Genomic DNA, 14,513 nt, shown 5'->3' with positions numbered 1-14,513 from the left:
GCTTACATATCATTTAAAAAGTTTTGATTCAACATACTAAAATTTGGAGATTTCAGATAAAAATTCAGATTCTTGTCTTGAAATTTGGGAGATCTCACCATGCAACAAAATCAGCTAGAACTGAGTAGTAGCTGTCCCCTTTGGATGGGGCCTATGCTCCTCCTTACTCTGCCACAGTCTTTCCCCTTCCCTTATACCACCTTTTCACTCATTTATGTTCCTTGACTGTCCCCTGTAGGAAATTAACTACTGATCCAAGCCTTATAATAAAACTATACTTCTTAATTTGAATTAACCTGAGTCTAATCACTATTTCTTGCAATTAAAATAGCCTTGATGAGAACTTTATAGCAAGGCTCCTCTCTACCATCCCTATCCCACGACCATTGTCTTCCTTCTCTCATGCTACCAGAATCTCAATTTTGCCTTCAAGAGGCTGTGGGTATCCCTTGATCCTGTGGGAAGTAGGTCCTTCCTTCCCCAGCCCTAGGGAAGGATTCATGCCAGGATGGGCACAGGACTCGAGTCTGACCAATGCATAGGAATGGTAAATCTGCTGAAGGACTTTCCTTTTAATCAGAAACCACACAATCATTTGAAAGAACACATTTTGTGACTGCTCCTTCTCCATTCCACCCGCTTGGAAAAGAATACGATGCCTGGCACTTCAGCAGCCATCTTATGACCATGAGGTTTCAAATGGCCAACATGCAGAGGATGGCAGAGGCAAAAAGAAGTTGGGTCTTTGAAGACATTGTTGAGCTGCTGAACTTTTCCTAGAGCTGCCTACTTTGGACTTGTTTTTAAATGAACAATTAATATTTTAATGGTTTAAGCTATTATTGACTAGTTTGACGGCTGCTTGTGGCGCAAGGTATCCAGCCCTTCGATGTTTATTAGCGGTAACTAAGGGAGACTCTTAATCTCATTCTTCAAGGCTCTCTGTTGGTTAATATTATTTAAAAATAATGAGTGTCCATATTCGTTTCAAAGTCCATCCCTGAGTGGTCTTTCATCTCACTGCCAACATTACCAGGGTCATTTATGTGTTCCCGAGAATACTCGAGGTAAGGGAAAGAAAGAAACTACATAACGCTGGCTACACTGAACATCTCGTCATTTTCTGAAATCTGTCCTAACACTCAGAGAAATAGATGACATTTCCATTAACGGAAACAGGAGATTTGGATAGTTCTAAATTAGATAGAAATGTCTTTAGCTAAAGGCTTGGGCAACTTCTGTGGCAGCTCTTGTATCATTCAATAATATTGATTTTTTTTTTTAAGGGCAGGGAATTTAGAAGGCAAAGAGTTTTTATTTTCCATTTTCTCAAGAAGAGAAGCTCTCAACTGAAGGCCTCTTTACCCCAGCCTCTGGACAACATTTCTGCCAGCCAAACACTCCTTCTACATCCCAGCCCCCAGTTCCTCCAGGTTATTTGAGGAGGAAGGGAGTGGACATGGTCATCCGGCAGTGTCTGGCCCACTGGAAGGCAAAAAAGACGAGCAAAGATTCTGTGTTACCCAAGAGAGCTCAGCAGACCAGAAATAATTAGAGCTATAGCCACTCAGGTTTCAAGGATACACTCACATTGTCAGTGAGAGGCAGATCTGCCAAGCCACCTGCTCTCTGACCGCCTGGGCTGAGGGGGCTGCAACCCATATTTCAATGACACAGGATTGTTTGTAGTCAACCTAGGACTTGAGCCTGAAGAAGTCACCTAATGTGACCTCAACACTGTTAAAAGAAAGTGTTGTCTCCAACAGACTCAAAGTCATGATGTTGGCAGCCTACTGTGCAACTTTCCTTCCTTTTGGGAGAGACTGTTATGTTAAAGCATATTAAAACATTGAGATGAGCCTGGATGGAAAAAGTTAGCTGGACCATTAAGCTGACCTGTCACTAGGACATTATAACAAACAAACTTTGCCCCTTGCGATGTTCACCACCAACATGTTTTAATAAGAGATGAAAGTACACATTTGGCTTCTTCACAATGTTAACCTCAAGCGGATATCTCCAAGCAGAGGGCCAGTCTTCTCTGGCCTTTGATGGGATCCAGCAGCTTCCTCCCTCCTTCTCTAGGTTCCCTGCCTCCATCATGGGAAAAAGGCTCATGTAAACCAGATCCTGGAGGTGGATGTTGTCTGCTGAGGCATGGTACCAGTCCTTCCTTCCAAGGCCAACCCAAAACCCAATTGATCTCCCTTCTCCTCTGAAAATGTACACATTTCACACATCTGGGTCCAACCATTCCTCCCCACCCCACAGCATCCCTGTCATGGGTTCCATCACCAGAACCCCAAGCCAGCCCTTGACAGCAAGGATGGCAGAGGAAACCAGGAGGAAGGACTCTTGGTCCCCTGACACCAATTGGAGTGGGTGGTTGGTGTAGAATCCTTTTGTTTTCTCTGCTCATTTAGCTATCCACCCATGCACTAAATCCAAAGCACTGAGACCTGAGTTAACTGGTTTTTTTTTCCCCAAGAGTCACCACTCTGCCCAAATGAGGAGGGGATCAGAAAAGAAGCCCCAGTGTGGCCTTGCTGCTTCCAAACAGGAGGCCCTTGTTTTGGCTTTGGGCTTGATTCTCAGCTTGCTTCAGCCTCAGTCCCCAATGCCGGGGGTATCAGCTTTCTGAGGTTGTCATCTGGTGCAAGCCCAGCTGTCCCTATGGATACATTTGAATCCCCTCAAGTAACTCCAAAGGGGGCCAGGTGGGGCACATGGCTCAAGTTTAAATGCATGTCCATCTGCCAGAGTCTCTACCAGTCAGGCCCCTGCCTGGGGATGCAAACCAAGGGGTCCCATCTGAGGGAGTGTTTCTCAGACCCAAGAAAAAGCTGCTCAGGCCACACCCAGGTCACGTTCAATTTTAAAGAAGAAAGCTGGGGGCCAGGGGCATAGGAGAAACCTACTGAACCGGTTCAGTTGGTGAATGGCAGGTATTGACTCACTGGGTAGCAGGTCTCACAGGGGTCTGGGCCTGGACTGTATCTACAGAGATCTTTTGGTTGTTGTTCACCAAGGGTGTGACTAGCTGACTCTGGATGGTGTCTGGTTGGCTACTGGCATCACCAGGTATTCCTAGTGTGGCAGTTTTCCCATGCAGATCCACAGGTTATTAACAAACCTCTCCCCCACACACACATAGAACCCCCAGAGCAAATACCTCCCCATCCCTGGGTGGCTCTCGATGAATATGAGCAACTGGGGTCCAGGCTGTACTCTTGGGTGAGTTCTTGGTGTCGGCAGTGACAGCTGGTGCCCCAGCCGGGCTCCACCAGCTCCCCGTGCTCTACAGTCTCAAAGACCAGCTCAGCCTCCCATCGGTCACTACTCCTGAGAGCCAGAGTTCGACCTGGTGACACTTGTGCCGTGCATCCCTCGGCCAACCATCTCTTGGCCCCACTCCCGGTGGCTAGACTCCTGCAGTCCACGGCCTTTGGTCTCGATGGGCAAAAAGCAGGAGGCCACAGCAGCCAGAAGGCAGCAGCCACTGTAAACTGCCAGTGACAGGTACACGGAGGATTCCAACATCACCTGAGGGAGGAAGATGTATTCTGGTCAGAGTGGACCACCAACCATTCAGATAGTACAGATAGCACAAGCCCCTCTTATAAGCATTCTGTGTGATTGCCCTAGTTAGTCCTTATGACAGCTTTATGAGGTAGGTAATTCAACTCCATTTTACAGAGTGAAACACTGAGACTCAAAGAGGGTTAAGTACTATACCCAAGTTCATGTAGATACTAAGGATGAGACTTGAACCTAGACCCTGCCAGACCCAGAGTTTGTATCCCTTATAACTCTCTCCCAGAGCAGTACCTCAGCCAACTTCCTAGCTTCATGTCACCGGGCAAATCACACAACAGAGCTGAACCTCATTTCCTCATCTGCCAAATGGGCCTAAGGGCCTAATGTCCATGTCCTAGTGGGAGGATATCTCAGGAGCACTTGGTACCATGCAGGCACATGTCAGGCTCTCAATCATATTTGTTAGCAGTGACACACAATGGCCAAACACAAGAGCGCACAACAGAACTATTTGGCTAAAACGTGTTGGAATTCTCTGTACATGAAATATCCAGAATAGATAAATCCACACTGAGAGAATGTAGATTTTGGTTGTGCAACATTGTGAATGTGCTAAATGCCACTGAATTATTCATTTTAAAATGGTTAATTTTTATGTTATATGGCTTTTGTCTCAATTTTAAAAAGTGATAAAAATAGGAAAAATTAATCAGGTATTTTAAAAAGCAAAATTTTTTCAAAATATTTCAAAATAAGACCCCTAAAAATGGGTAGAAATGCTTCAAGACACACAAAGAGTTGCAAAATTCTACAATTACACCTAATTACCCAACTCAGAAATCAGGGACAGCAACATTTGTTTCCCATGAAATCGTGTTGACCTATTTGTTTCCACCCAACTTGTTTTTGGCTAGATCATAGGACACCTCCAGGATCTTCTGCACGGGGAAGACCTGGGTTTGATTCCCAGCTTCTCTACTCCCAGCTGTGTGACCTTGGCAAGTTCCTCTACCCTTCTAAGCCTCCAACTTCTCATCTGCAAGCAATATTTCTCTTCTCATATGATGGGTTGTTAGGATGAAACAAGATAATGCATACAGAGGGCTCTGCAGAAGGTTCGGCATGTAGTAACTGCTTGCCCTGCACTGGCTTTCATCATGCCCACTCCCTCTTTACCTGCGTGCAACCTACCTGAGCAATGAATGGAGTGATGAGAGCACCCACTCTTGCCATGCCACTGCAGGTGCCCAGGCCGAGCGCTCGAGTCGCCGTGGGGTAGACCTGAAACACAGAGGCCAGATGTGGCCTTGAGAAAATGCAAGCCCCTCCCTGCTCTCCAGCTCAGGAATGATGGGATTGGCACCCATGAATGGGCCTAAAATTAGGGTGACTTCCTCAGGGGTTGGTGATCTCATTAAGGAGAATGGGTGGAGATTCTCTCCCCAAAGGAGGCAGGAAGTAAAATGAGAAAGAAGGCAAGAGGGTGAGCTGTGGGTGGGAACCCAGTAAGGGGTCCTCCTGCCCTGGTGGTCGCCATGGACTCCACCAGGAACTTCTCTCAGGATCCAGGCACTATCCTACCTGCCACTTTTTACTAGTTCATCTTGAAGCACTGGTCACGGGCTTTCAAGGCATTTCATAAAGACAGAGACTGAAATGTTCACACAGTTTCTCAGTTCATACCCAGGAGTGGCCACATGTCCAGTTCTCCCCTGGGCAAAGTGAGAAGGGACTAGCATCTTCCAGGCCATGGTAATTAAGAAGAAGGCATGTCTTCTCAACTCTCCTCCTCTGTCTGTTGGCTGGAAGGAGGACTCCGAGGTCCTAGGGCAGAGTTTTTCAACTTTGGCACTATGGGCAGGTAGGTGACAGAGGGTGGGGGGCTATCCTGGGCACTGTAGGATGTTTAGCAGTATCCCTGGCCTCTACCTACTAGATGTGGTTGCACTTCTGCACCTGCCATCCCAGTTGTGACAAGCCAAAGTATCTCGAGATATTGCCAAATGTCTCCCAGAAGGCAAAATCACCCTTGATTAACAATCATTGGATGAAGGAGGCACAAGATGCCAGGAGCCTGGGTCCCTGAATTGCTGTGGGGAGAAAAGCTGTCCACCAAGCTGTCCTCCTGGAACACCATATTGAACTGTTTCACAAGTGAGACACTTCTGCTGTGTCAACATGTTCTGTTCTGGGGGTTATTTGTTACAGCAGCTAGTATGCCTCTAACAAACATAATGCTCAGTGGAGAAGGCTTAAAATGAATGAAAACCCTGGTTGATCTTTGGAAACATGACGGAGTGAGAGACCTCCCCAGATCTCTCTCCTTGAAACAACAATAAGCTGAACATCTAAAACTCAACAACAACAAAAAAACACCCAAACTGCACACCAGTACATCTGAGCATGGGATCTGCACATAAGACCTACCACAGGTCAGAACCCTGGGTGTCAGGCGGTGGACCAGGAATAATAAAGAAGTGCCTCTCACAGCTACTAGAGCTCCCTGCAGGAAGAGGGGGAGGGAGAAGGACCAGCGAGTTCGTCCTTCAAGTTCCCTGAACAGCCCTGCCTGGGAAAGTTGTGAGCTCCCCACGACCAGCTGGTGGCAGGGCCCAGACATCAGAGCAGAAAGCAGAGAAGCAGCTGGCAGAGAAACAACAGTTGATTTTTACTGACGGTTGCAAAACTGAGGCTGAGCCACAGCCCCCAACCCCCAACAAAGAGGGCCCGTCACCCCATACCCTTCAAGATGGAATACTGCAGAGCCCCAGGTGAATCTGAGCAAACACTGCCAAGACTGTTGCTAACTCTGACAGGGACTGAAACTGAGGGTAGTGAGCATGATTAAATATCTATCAGAAAATAAAAAAGCTTTTTTAAAGCTTTACATAAAGCAGGAATCCAAGAGGCTTAGAAACCTACTGGAATCCTACTGGAAACCAAAAGAAAAGCACCTTCCTTGCAACAGGTTAAAGAGAGACCTTTGTATAATAAATCTTTCTGGAAAAAAAGCAGAATGCATTTCCATTAAAGCCCAGGCGAAGAAATAGTCCATTAAACACCATGAACAACCAATGTGACAAGGCGTCTCAGAAAGAAAGAGAAAAATCTCCAGAAATAAGCTTACAGACATAGAAATATGCAACTTAAATGACAGAGAATTGAGAATGGTACTTCTGAAAAAACTCAGTGAGTTCCGAAATGAGTCATATCAACAATTTCAGGAATTGAAAAAACAACTAGATGAGTAGAGCAAGGAGATTGAAACCCTCAAAAAGAACAGAATAGACCTTCTGGAAATAAAAACAAAACAAAAAAAACACTGCAAGAGTTGAAAAATGAAATAGCAAACTTGGGAAATAGAATCGACCAAATGGAGTAAAGGATCAGTGATATCGAAAACAGAAATCTAGAAATAAATCAGAAGGAAGAAGAGAGAAACCAAAGAATGAAAAAATAATGAAAGAGAAATACAAGAACTACCTGATACCATCAGGAGAGGAAACATAAGAATAATGGGCATTATCGAAGGCAAGGAAAAGGAACAGGGATTAGAAAGCATTTTCAGACAAATAGTTGACGAGAATTTCCCAAATCTAAAGAATGAGCTAGAGCTTGGAATTCAAGAAGTCAACAGAACATCCAATTATCTCAACTCAAAAAGGCCTTCACCAAGAAACATTGTATTAAAATTATCAAAAATCAATGACAAATACAGAATTCCCAGGGCAGCCAGGGAGAAAAAAAAAGGTAACTTATAAAGGTAAACCCATTAGATTATCGTCTGACTTCTCAGCACAAACCTTACAAGCAAGAAAGGAATGGAATCAAATATTTAAACTATTAAGTGAAAGGAACTATCAGCCTAGAATAATGTATGCAGATAAGCTCTCCTTTAGATATGAAGGAGAAATTAAGACCTTTCCAGACATACAAAAATTGAGGGAATTCTCCACTACGAGGCCTGCGCTACAGGAAATACTAAAAGGGGTCAGTTCACCTAAAACAAAATGACAAAAAAAAAAAAAATACATAAGGAGTAAAGTGACTATCAGGCAAATAGAAGGAAAGGAGTGCAACCCTTACTAAGAATGGGGCATTATAAGCTTAAATATAAGAAGAGAATTGTTATAACAAGATAGTAATGACTGTTCAGCATACATAGGGACAAATTGAGATAACAATGACTGAAAAGGGAGGATTCAAAGATCCAAATTTGGAAAGAGAAATGGAGATAAGGCAAGTGCAGAAGAAAATGGATGATTATATATATAACTATCTTTTACATATTTGTAATGGTAACCACCCACTAAAGGTTCAGAACTGAAGTATATAACATAAAATAAGAAGGACCAGAAGGAAAACCCACAAAAGCCAATCAAAATAAAGAAAAAAACACAAGGACAAGGAAGCAATGGAAACACCGAGCTACCAGGAAGCAAAAGATAAAATGGCGATTAAAAGACCTCATATTTCAATAATCACCCTAAATGTAAATGGATTGAACTCACCGATAAAAAGGCACAGAGTTGCAGAATGGATCAAAAATCAAAACTTATCCATATGCTGCCTCCAGGAGGCACATCTCAGCTCCAAAGACAAATATAGACTCAAAGTGAAAGGGTGGAAAATGATATTTCAAGCAAATGGCATTCAGAGAAAAGCGGGAGTATGGTCCTAATATCAGACAAAATAGACTTCAAAATAAAAAAAGTAAAGAAAGATACTGAAGAACACTTCATAATGATAAAGGGCATCATGCACCAAGAAGACATAACACTTATCAATATCTATGCTCCCAATCAGGGAGCCCCAAGATATGTAAAGCAATTACTAACAGAACTAAAGGGAGAAACAGATCAAAACACTATCGTAGTAGGGGACCTAAATACTCCACTGTTGGATATGGACAGATCATCCAAACAGAAAATCAATAAGGAAATAACATCCTTAAATGACACATTAGACCAACTGTACATAATTGACATTTATAGAGCCTTCCATGCCAAAACAGCTGCTTATACATTCTTCTCTACTGCACATGGAACATTCTCAAGAATTGACCACAAACTGGGACACAGAGATAGCCTCAACAAATATAAGAGGGTTGAAATCAACAAATATAAGAGGGTTGAAATCATAATGCTTTAAAACTAGAGATCAACTGCAGAAATCAGGAAGAACCACAAATTCATGGAGATTAAACAACATGCTAATAAGGAATAACTGGGTCAGAGAAGACATAAAAAGGGAAATCAAGACATACATAGAAACGAATGATAATGATAGTACAACATATCAAAACTTTTGAGTCATGGCAAAAGCGGTCATAAGAGGAAAGTTTGTATCATTACAGGCCTATCTCCGAAAACAAGAATGAACCCAAATAAACAACTTAATGCTTCATCTTAAAAAACTAGAAAAGGAAGAACAAATGAGGCCTAAAGTCAGCAGAAGGAAAGAAACCAACAAAATTAGAGCAGAAATAAATGAAACTGAAAATAAACAAACAAACAAACAAAAACGATAGAACAAAGAGCTGGTTCTTTGAAAAGGTTAATAAAATTGACAAACCCCTGGCTAGACTCGCTAAAGAAAAAAAAAGGAAGGACACGAATAAACAAAATCAGAGATGAAAGAGGGGAAATTATGACTGACATCGCAGAAATACAAAGGATCATACAAGAATACCATGAAAAAGTATATAACGCCAAATTTAATAAACTAGAAGAAATGGACCAGTAGTTAGAAAAATACAATCTTCCTAGACTGAATCAAGAAGATGGAAAATCTAAATAGACTGATCAGCAGTATGGAAATTGAAACAATCATCAAAAACCTACCAAAAAGTAAAAGTCCAGGACTAGAAGGTTTCACCAGTGAATTCCATCAAACATTCAAAGAAGATTTAATACCTATTCTCCTCAAACACTTCCAAAAAATCGAAGAGGAGGCAATACTTCCCAACTTATTTTATGAGGCCAATATTACTCTGATACCAAAACCCGGTAAAAACAACATAAAAAAAAGAAAACTACAGACCAATATCTCTCATGAACACAGATGCAAAAATCCTAAATAAGGTACCAGCGAACTGAATACAGCTACATATTAAAAAGATTATACGCTGCAATCAAGTGGGCTTCATCCCAGGGGCCCAGGGATGGTTCAACATGTGCAAATCAATTAATGTGATACACCACATAAACAAATTAAAAAATAATAATCATATGATCATATCAATAGATGCAGAAAAAGCCTTCGACAAGATACAGTATCCATTTATGATCAAAACAATTCACAAAATCAGTATAGAAGAAAAATACCTTAATATAGTAAAGGCCATATATGACAAACCCTCAGCCAACATTATACTTAATGGTGAAAAACTAAAAACCTTCCCTCTAAGATCAGGAACAAGACTAGGCTGTCCACTATCACCACTGTTATTCAATATAACATTGGAGGTCCTAGCAAGTGCAATCAGGCAAGATATAAAAGGCATCCAAATAGGAAAGAAAGAAGTCAAACTGTCACTATGTGTGGATGACATGATTCTCTATATAGAAAACCCTAAAGACTCCACAAGAACACTACTAGAAACAATAAGCAAATATAGTAAAGTCTCTGGGTACAAAATCAACATTCAAAAATCCATAGCATTCTAATGAAGTGTCAGAAAAAGAAGTGGAAAAAATAATTCCTTTGCAATTGCAACAAAAAGAATAAAATACCTAGGAATAAATTAAACGAAACAAGTGAAGGACCTATATAATGAAAATCATAAGACCCTATTAAAAGAAACCAAAGAAGATACAAAGAAATGGAAAGATATTCCGCGTTCTTGGATTGGAAGAATCAACATAGTTAAAATGACCATATTACCTAAAGCATCATACAGATTGAATGCAATCCCCATTAAATCTCATAGGCATTTTTTAAAGAAATAGAACAAAAAATCATCAGATTTGTATAGAAGCACAAAAGATCCTGCATTGCCAAAGCCATCCTGAGAAAAAAGAACGAGGCTGGAGGCATCACTCTGCCCAACTTCAAATTATACTACAAAGCGACAGTAATCAAAATGGCATGATATTGGGAGCAAAACAGACACGCAGACCAGTGGAACCAAATCAAGAGTCCAGCAGTAAACCCATATTTGTATGGGCAAATAATTTTTGACAAAAAAGCCAAAAACATACGGTGGAGAAAGGAAATCCTCTTCAATAAATGGTGCAGGGAAAACCGGAAAGCCACCTGCAAATGAAACTACACTGTTGTCTATCACCACACAGCAAAATTAACCCAAAATGGATTAAGGACCTGAATATAAGACCTGAAACAATAAAATGCATAGAAGAAAACATAAGAACTAAACTCAAGGACCTTGGACTTAAAGGGGATTTTATGAATTTGACCTCAAAAGCAAGCGAAGTAAAAGCTAAAATGAATGGGACTACATCAAACTAAAAAGTTTCTGCTCAGCAAAAGACATCATCAACAAGATAAAGAGACAACAATCTGAATGGGAAAATATATTTGCAAGCAACACCTCCAATAAGGGCCTAATATCCAAAATGTACAAAGAACTCATACAACTCAATAACAACAAAAACAAATGATCCAATCAAAAAAAATGGGCAGAGGACCTGAACAGATACTTCTCTCTAGAGGACATACAAATGGCCAACAAACATATGAAAAGATGCTCAACTCGCTAGCTATTAGGGAAATGCAAATCAAAACCACAATGAGATACTCACTCACACTTATTAGAATAGCTGTTATAAACAGGACAAGTGATAACAAATGTTGAAGAGGATGCAGATTAAAAGGAACCCTCATACACTGCTAGTGGGACTGCAAATTGGTACAGCCACTATGGAAAACAGTATGGAGGTTCCTCAAAAAACTAAGAATTGATTTACCATATGATCCAGCAATCCTTCTACTGGGTATTTACCCCAAAGACTTGAAAACCCATATCTAAAAAGATATTTGCATGCCAATGTTCATAGCAGCATTACTCACAGTGGCCAGGACATGGAAGCAACTGAAGTGTCCTACGATAGATGATTGGCTAAAGAAGCTGTGGTACATATATACAATGGAATATTACTCAGCCATGAGAAGAGATGAAATACTGCCATTTGTGACAACATGGATGGACCTCAAGATAATCGTGCTAAGCGAAATAAGCCAGACAGAAAAAGTTGAAAATCACATGATATCACTTATATGTGGGATATAAACCTAAAAGCAACAAATGAACAGGACAAACAGAGACTCATGGACATGGACTATAGACTAGTGGTTACTAGTGGGATGGGGGAGGAGCGGGGAGGTAGACGGGGTAAAGGGGGTCTAAGATAGGGAGATAGAGGGAGGGTGAATTGGGTAAAGGGGATCAAATATATGGTAGCTGAAGGAAACTGGAATTTGGGTGGAAAACACACAATAGAATATACAGATGTCAAATTATAATGTACATTTGAAAATTATATACTCGTATTAACCAATGTTACCCTGATAAACTTAATTAAAGTTCAAAAAAAAAAAAAAAGAATGAAAACCCTAAAGAGAAAAAACAAAGTTCATGCTTGATCCCAGCACTCAGAGATAACCACTGTCACATTATCATGTATATTCTTCTAGTTTTCCTGTGATCATATATACATATTCATTCATTTATTCATTCAACAAATACTTGAGTGTGTACGATACATATTTATATATGACATTTTAATTCACTGAATTATACAAGCAACATATAAATATGTTCTTGTGAAAAAACCTAAATTCCCTATTAATCAAACCCCTGTCTCAGAAAAATTCTCCCCATAGGAAGTTTGAAACCTATCCTCCCAGAAGTGTTAAAAAATATGGGTATGGAAAATATACAGCATTGTTTTAAAAATACAGATGGTATCACACTATACATATTAGTAGGAAACTTGCTTTTTCCATGCAGCAGTATGCCTTAAAACCCTATCCACATCAGTGTACAGACAGCTATCTCAGTCTTTGTAACTGCTGGAACTGAATTCCACAATGGATATTCCACAGTTTACAATTCAGTAGAGATTGATGGACATTATATTAGGTGTGTGTGTATTACATACCTATAATAGAACTACATATTCTATTATATAAAAATAAATATAATATAATGCATTTATATATAGTTGTATATGTTAATATGTCAATTAATAAACATATTGTACAATTATATATAGTATAGTATATATACAGTATATATATGTATAGTATATAGTATATATAGCGCATATATACTATATAGTATAGTGAAATACAGTATATTATATATAGTATATAAACACACTATAGTATACCACAGTGAATAATAGAATATGTAGTAGGTAATACAGTACATAATATATAGTATATATATAGCAGAGTATATAATATATAGTATATAGTATAGTAGAGTTTATAACATATACTGTACATACGTATTCTATAGTATAGTATAGCAGCTATTAAAAAGAACAAAGTAGATTCTGTGCTCATTGTCTTCCATCTTCCTCTCCAGAACTTCTCTACTCCTCCCCACCTTATTCTCTGCCCTGGGGGCTAGCCTATTGAACCTTAAAGAGCTCCTTTGCCCTCTGGCTTCTGCTTGGGTTCAGCCAATGGGAAGCCCCACTGGGAGATGAGCGGAAGGTGGGAGAGAGAGACGAGGGTATTTATTTTCCTGCTCCTTCCCTTCCAGGTTGCCTTAGGCCACCTGTGTCCCTTAACTAAAGGTCACAGTTTCCCTCTACCCAACTCTCTCCTGGGACTCTGAAACATACCTTCTCCTCACCCTACTGGCCTTGGATGGTAGCAGTGTCCCCACTCACCTCCACCCCATTGCAAACTCTGGGGCACTGCTCTATCATTTTTCAGTTTCCCTAAGCCCTGACCCACACTATTATAATTAGTCCCTTTATTAAACTCTTCTCAACTGCTCAAGTACTCGATTTGATACAGGCACTAACATATATTAGTAAATGTTTAGAAAAAAATCTGGAACATACACTGAATTGTTTAAGAAGACTGTTACTAGAATGGGGGAATAGGGGTCCCTTTAATTTTTGGTTTATACAGCTCTGTAACATTTGGAACTTTTACACTGAACATACGCTTTTACAAGCAGAAAAATATATATATTAAAAGACAGCCTGAAATAAGGAAGAGCTTCTGAAATAAGGAAGAGCTTCAGAGTTGTCACTCAGACCCAAGGACAAATTTCATACAAAGGAGCCCAGGCTGGATGTTTCTGGGCTCCCTTCCTCTCTGACCCGGCTGTTCCCACATACCCCTCCTACCTCAGGCGTGTAAACATAGGCTGCTTGGAAGCCTCCAGAAATAAACGCTCTTGCAACAAAGAGTAACAGAGTGAGCATATTTCTAGGGAGAGAAAAAAAGCAGATGAACAGGTATTTTTTCTGTCAGCTTTCTTCAGCAAAGTCCTATCTGCCCAGGCGGAATTTAGACCCCAGAAACTGGCAAAGCCCACCCCCGACCCAACACACATTCAGGCAAGCATGCAGGCATTCACTTCCTAGTGCCCTCTCTAAAGACCTGCTTTGTATAAGTTTATCATTTTCCAAAGCACCAGGCTAAGAGATGGAAACATCTGTGGTACCCAGGTTGGGGTCAAGGTTGGGAAAAGTGACATAAATTATCTAAAGTCTAGGTAAGACCTAGTGAGGGCAGATGTTTAGCCAGAAACCAGCAGAACTAAAGAAAGTAAACTTCTATTCAGTACTTTTTTGATAATCCTGATCCCCAACCCTCTGTTCTATTGTTTCCATAAATGTCCCATAGTATCTACATTCCAGCATCTAAGCTGTATCTCTAGACCTTCCACAGATGCCTCATCAGGTTTGGCTCTTAGAAGTCAAGAGAGGCACGGGCCACTTCCATATTTTGAGCCTCTTGATAGATGGGAAAAAATGGAGAAATGCCAA

The 14,513-nt window shown here is 40.8% G+C and overlaps 1 protein-coding gene across 1 annotated transcript in view; it reads right to left on the bottom strand.

Annotated features, from left to right (window-relative positions):
* Positions 1–3,165: 3,165 nt before the first annotated feature.
* SVOP (SV2 related protein) overlaps positions 3,166–14,513 on the bottom strand; it is a 65,150-nt gene continuing 53,802 nt past the window's right edge. The window contains exons 14-16 of the mRNA XM_039861780.1: positions 13,869–13,950; positions 4,729–4,818; positions 3,166–3,543 (exon numbers count right to left, since the gene is read on the bottom strand). Of these exons, the coding sequence (XP_039717714.1) occupies positions 3,337–3,543; positions 4,729–4,818; positions 13,869–13,950 (379 nt within the window). The 3' untranslated portion in view covers positions 3,166–3,336. The remainder of the gene's footprint in view (positions 3,544–4,728; positions 4,819–13,868; positions 13,951–14,513) is intronic.

Source organism: Pteropus medius, unplaced genomic scaffold, assembly GCF_902729225.1.
Source record: "Pteropus medius unplaced genomic scaffold, Ma_sr-lr_union100, whole genome shotgun sequence".
In the NCBI taxonomy this organism is placed as follows: domain Eukaryota; kingdom Metazoa; phylum Chordata; class Mammalia; order Chiroptera; family Pteropodidae; genus Pteropus; species Pteropus medius.
The sequence above is the reverse complement of the archived record's forward strand: the minus strand, read 5'-3'. Positions and strand labels throughout refer to the sequence as shown.